The 6,374-nt window shown below is 38.7% G+C and overlaps 1 protein-coding gene across 2 annotated transcripts in view; it reads right to left on the minus strand.

Annotated features, from left to right (window-relative positions):
* Window positions 1–3,817: 3,817 nt before the first annotated feature.
* armh3 (armadillo like helical domain containing 3) overlaps window positions 3,818–6,374 on the minus strand; it is a 25,542-nt gene continuing 22,985 nt past the window's right edge. For both annotated transcript variants that reach the window (XM_062433093.1, XM_062433086.1), the window contains exon 26: window positions 3,818–5,459. In XM_062433093.1, the coding sequence (XP_062289077.1) occupies window positions 5,367–5,459 (93 nt within the window). In that variant the 3' untranslated portion in view covers window positions 3,818–5,366. The remainder of the gene's footprint in view (window positions 5,460–6,374) is intronic.

A 6,374-nucleotide genomic window follows, 5' to 3' on the forward strand; every position in this document is an offset into this window, starting at 1 on the left:
ACACATGTGTTGTGATGTGCTAAGCTCTACAGTAAACCCTCAAACTGTCACATAGAAAAAAATTTAACTGGAGAGAAAAGAACTCCGTTTTCCAAGAAAAGCTAAATAAGGCTTGTTGGGGATAAACAGCGTGGTGGAGCTTCTTTAAAGACGGGTGAGGGATTATTGTGTCCCCTGTCAGAAGACTGATGAGGAAGAGAGAAAATATCTATCAGCTGCTGGAGAAAGCACAGGAAAGGGAGGACACACATAAACAGAAAAAAAAAATCAAAGACAGGCATAGTGGTGAAAATCCGTGACAAAGAGAAAGAAGACAGCAGGAGTACAGTGGAGAGGTATTTGAATATATTATGCGCCTTGGGACAGTTAAATCTCACAGTATTGATAGTGTTTATCTCTTATAGGGGTTTACAGAGAAGTTCAGTGTGGCTGCGGGTTGGAAAGTGGAGCTGACAGATAACCAATAATGAGCTCTGATTGATCATTTAAGTTATGCACGGTGTGGAGCGATGATACAGGTGACAAACACACACATACACACACACAGAGATAGATAGATACAGTAGAACAAACAGGTGAGCAGACAGTCCTCGCTGCTCGGTGCTTAAAGGATGATAAAAGAAATTAAAGAAAATAGTGCCACGTGCCCACAGGAGGTGTGTTTCTGCTTATCCTTGGAAAGACGCAGTTTGAGTTCATTTCATTTTTTCTGCAGACACAGACGCGGCAGAGGACACACAGATAAAGACGCACAAAATGAAGGGGTGAAAGGAGGAAGGGGAGGAGAGTGGTTGAGCCGAGACAAAGTAGGCAATCTCCCCTCAAATGAATATTTGATGAGAGGGCTGATATGCTGTAACGTTATAAATACACAGCAGCGTTAATGGGTTGTCACAGTAAAAACACCCGGGCCCAGCACAGTCTGAACATCTAAGCTGTCATCAGCAAACACACACACACACACACACACACACATGCACGCACACAAATGAATATGACACAGATCATATCAGGGAGTTAATATACTGCCCGATGTACAATAAAGCCAACAAAATTAGAGGATTTGGACTAGATTAATCTCAGGGGATTGAGAATCACCATATTAAAAAAAGATATCACCACAACGTGACCTTCAAAAATAATAATGAACATAGTATTATTCCTAGTCAGTTCATACAAAAGTATATTAATGTTTCTGTAACATCGTGATGCCTGCATGTCCTTTTGAGGCATATTAGTGTAATCTTCTTCAGCAGTGGCTTTAATTGTTTGAGAGAGAAACAGAGAAAAGAGTGAGGCTGTTATCATTAATGTTTATGGTCCTACTGCTGCTGCATTAAGGGAGCTGACAAGTGGCTCCGCATGTCATAACCGATCAGCTACAAATGAATGAACGAGTACTTTTTAAAATTTTATTGAAGTTATGAATACGGTCATGAGAAGAGGCTTTTTTGAGAATGGTGCATTCAAGTGCCTGAGACTTGAGGAGGTTTTTGTGCAGCTTTTGACGATTGAAAAATTAAAATGGTGATCTATTTCAAGCATTACTTTTTACATTGAAGTTTCATGGCTTTATAATTAAAAGTTAAAATACCCACTAGATGACAAAATGTGTATTAATCCGCACCTGAAAATAATCGCCATCTAATATTCCTGTTTAAGTGACGTTTAAGTGACTAAAAACTACAGTGCCCAGCTGCTTTAGAAAATTAGTGAGTCTTTCTTTAAAAAAAAAAAGATATTCATGACCTCCTTTTGAAAATATTTATATTTTCACTAAGCAGATAAATCGAGGCGCAGAATAAGACACTTTTTTATTATTTATATATATGTTATTTCAGCATAAAAAATAATAGCTTTTAGTTTTAAAAATCAGTTTTTCACTCTACACTCTACACACAATTCAGTGTAAATGCAGTTCTGTTATTCATAATCGTGATTTCTAAAACTCTAAAGCTAATGTCATTTTCATTTTTGTCCTCATCCTGTAGATCATCCCAACTCAGAATAACAAAAACAAACAAAACTAGAAGAGTGCACTCAGTAGAGTGCAAATCTCTGCCAGATGTGTACAGTCATGATGGTGGCGAAGATAACAAAAACAGGGATTTATTCATTTTTGAGCCACAAACAGGCCAAAATGTGGCCTGCAAAAGTCTAGGTATGCCATGTTTTGAGCCTAGTCGTTTGGCGAGGACTGCTGAAAAGATGGAAGTCTAAGCTTTTTGATTGGCTCATAAGAAATCTATAAGTTTGAATAACAAAACACACAGAGGAACACACTGCTCAGGACGCCATTACTCCAGTGAGGCTGAATGTCACTTATTGCACCTTTAAAGTGAAGAGTGAAAGAGAGGTATTATAAGCATAATGTACTTAAATTTACATAGTCTGTTCAAGGTGAAGCTTTTAATTCTATTTTATATAATGCTGGACAGTTTAAACAGTTATGAACATTAATGTATCACATTTTAATTTATGAATCCACTACATAACCAGTAACATTTATCTGTCATGTAAATTTACTGCTACATTGTTTTACTCTGCAGTAAGAGTACACAGTAAGTTAGTAGTATACAATTGCATATTTTTTAAGGTCTTTGGGGGGCTTTTGCAATTTATTTTGGGGTACAATAAGTTAGAATATCATATCTATAGCTGTTTGGGGCCCTTTCAGTTGGGGGAACCAGGCAGTTGCCTACCCAGCCTAATAATAAAGTCTATTACAATTACAACATAATTCAGATTAGTGTTTAGAACAGATTTCTGTATGTTGACTCCTTAAAGAGAAATGAATGATGACGTCTGTCAGTAGAAAGATGAAAACAAACCAAAAACATCTTTGTCCCACTCTAAAAATGACTTCATTGTTTCAGACTAAACTTGGCTTGATTTGATGTGAAACCACATTCCTTCTCCATCCAGCTGTTTATTCCCACCATCACAACTTTCTGCATCCTCTTTTCTGACCTCTGCAAACTTTTTCCCTCCATCCAAAGGATCAGGTTTTATTCAGAACAATTTCGAACAAACAAAAAGATTTTTCCGCTTGTGATAGTCAGTGTTGTTAGCGTGTGCCTGAGGGCACAGACATCATTAGGAAGTAGCTGGAGGACGGTTTATCAGAGATATTGGTTAATTAGTTTCACAACAGCAGGAGGTGAATGGGGGATGAGGACGGAGGAAGGACAAGGAGGAGTGGAACAGGATAGCTACTCTTTTCTTAGACCAATATCAGCTCCACCAACCATGCCTTCACATCAATAAGTTTCCAGATCTCAGATCAATATTGAATTTATCAATTCAAATATTTAGTCGAGGTGCCCCTGCAGTGAGTAATACAGAAAATACTGAACCCTGCTGCAGCCACTGCTCAAAATACATATTAAATGTGTAAACATCACAAGAGTGTCTCAACTTCACACACACACACACACAGGTTAGAACTGGTATTTGAACTGCATTATCTGCGTCCACTGTTTATCGTACAATGATGTACAGATACATTTGAAATGTATCAGTAATTGTGAACTCAGAGTTGCTTTTTTAGTTGTTATCACTTGTTGTAGACTGACTACTGTAGGTGTTGTGTGTATTTACATGAGGTTGTAACTGACAGTTAAACATGAGAAACAACTAGTGTGTGAATAAAATCACTGGAGCTTCATGTGTTTATCATCCTCTCTGCAAACTCCTTGGACTCCAACACTCAAATCAAGGAGTCCAAACCACTCGACTTTTTACTCACCGAGTTACAACTCACAGTTCTTACATGCTCGACAGGGAATAAGAAAACAAACAACCCGACACAAAAACATTTGTTATCAAAAATCATATCCATTCAACAGGAAGTCATCTTTCAGTTTTCAGTTTGTGGCGATAAGACAAGAAGTTTCCCACTGACGCCTAATGTTTCAGACTCAGTCAGCAATGTCAGCAGAGGTCAGTGTGTGTGGGAGGTTTACAAACTTCAAACTACAAGATGAGAGCTTAACATTACAATATAGATGTAAAAGTAGAATAAATTATGTAAGACTTTTTTTCTTTTTTTTTTAATCTTTCCAGACTAAATAGTCAAAAGAGGAAACACTAGTTGAGTAATAGGAGCAAAAAAACAGACAACCAAAAAACACCTACAGGGGTTAGGGATGAAAAAATGACCTTACCCTTGAAAGAAAATGCATAATTCAGATCTGCTTCCATTAAAAAAAAAAATCAATTTATAAGTTGAGAAGTGAAGGCAAATGTTTTTTTGTTTGTTTTTTCATTTAACTGATGTAACATGTGCCAGAGACACACCAGCATTAATAACCTTTAGGAATAATACAGGTACGTTTAACCATTATCTGAACATTTACCCTCTATAAATAAACCACTCACTTCAACACATCCAGATGAATTAGTTAAACTAATGGAGAAAATGTATTGTGTGCCGAACAGTAGTGAAGATTAGTCGTGGTTTTCTTCAAAAACAAAAATGTTTTAATCACTTCAGAAGCATGTTTAACTTCGTTATTGGTCAAAATGTTCTAACCTTTAGCAAACGTGGAAATACAAAATACTTGCAGAGAATAAACATTCACACGAGAGAAGCATTCAGACACAAAGAAAGTTGTTCTGATTCGACTAGTTAGTTAATGCTCTAATCCGGTAAGATTCAAACTAAAAATAAAAAAAATAAAAAAGGCTCAGGGACACTTTTACCAATGTTAGAAAGAACATAATGATACACTCGAAGCCCAAACTGTCTGAAATCATTACTGAAGAGATATATAAGAGATAATCTTGTACTGTGGTCAGTTTGACATCAGAAGCTACTTACAACAGAGAGAGAGAGAGGAAGAGAGAGAGAGGGTGGAGATGAACATTATGGGTTAAAAATACTTTTTTTTTTTTTAACATCTTAAATCCAAACTTTCATGTGTCAGTTAACAGTCTGGCCAATACTGCAGATTGCACACGACGAACCAGTTCAATACGGGCACTTCCTTAAATCACACACACATGAACGACCACAAAGGGAGCAAAGTCTGGAGAGTTGTAAGGTGCATCCAAGCCTGTGAGTGTGTCCGTCTCTGTGGGAGAAGTCTCCGTAGTCCCAGCTCACAGGAGACAGAAGAAGAAGAGGACGAGGAGGAAGTGGAGTCGAGATGAATCAGCGATTGTACTGGTTGGTGTTTGTGGTGTTATGTGTTAGTCCACATGCACAAAAAAATGTACTGTTTATGTCCAACAGGAGGGAGGAGAAGGCCTGTGTGTGTGTGTGTGTGTGTGTGTGTGTGTGTGTGTGTGTGTGTGTGTGTGTGTGTGTGTGTGTGTGTGTGTGTGTGTGTGTGTGTGTGTGTGTGCGTGTGTGTGTGTGTGTCTCAGGAGATGGTGGAGAACTCTTTGAGCAGGACGTCCTGACTCAGTGTGTTCAGAGAGACATTCTTCCTCACATTCAGACTGATGGAGCGCACCTGTTGACAGAAAGAGACGTTTACAACCACAAGGAAAGTTTATCCAACTAACACACACACACACACACACACACACACACACACACACACACACACACACACACACACACACACACTGAAGGGTCAAACCCATTCCAGTCAATAGACCCCTGCACCATCAGCTTTACCTCTTGCTTGTGTTTTCATTTTGATTGCCTAGATCTTGCAATTTTTTAAAACAAGACATCATGAAACATGTTTAGCTCTCAGTATTTTTCTAGCTTCTGACTAAATATCTGTGCTTTGAAGTTTCTATCCCGAGCCCCTGTTTATATTTCTAGGTTAACACTTTATTTTTACTGTTTCCCGAACGCTTCAGCCATATCCGATCCGTGTTCAGTTACTGCTGATGAAAACCCCAAAATGTCCTGCGTTTACTGCTTCCCATTAAGTGACAAAATAGAGGAAGATGTTTCTGAAAATGTATAAATCTGGATTTATAACAGATGATGTGTGTTTACAGCAGAATTAGCGGAGCTTTGTTAGCAGTGTCGTTCTTCAATAAAAACTGGACACCTGGAGTTGATTTGGTCAGTGAATCAGTGAGAAATGATGCAGCGAGGAACAGCAACAGGCAGAAACAGCCTCAGTTTGATGAAGAGCTGCAGACAAACAGCACACCTCCGACAGGTAAACTATTTCTTTCGCCTTGATGTGGCGTGCTGTGGGAAAAAAACACTTGTGGCGCGTGTCAGCTTGACTCGAGTGCTCCCGGCACAGCTCGGTGTGACTACTCCAAAATACAATGGAGAAACCACTAATACTCACGTCAAAGGTACTCTGTACAGTCTCTAATTGCACTGTAGAGCAGTGTGTTTGCGAGTGCGTCCCCATTTCGTTTGGATTGCATACGCAGACTGGGATGCACATTTGATT

This window comes from Scomber scombrus, chromosome 2 (genome assembly GCF_963691925.1).
Source record: "Scomber scombrus chromosome 2, fScoSco1.1, whole genome shotgun sequence".
NCBI lineage: Eukaryota > Metazoa > Chordata > Actinopteri > Scombriformes > Scombridae > Scomber > Scomber scombrus.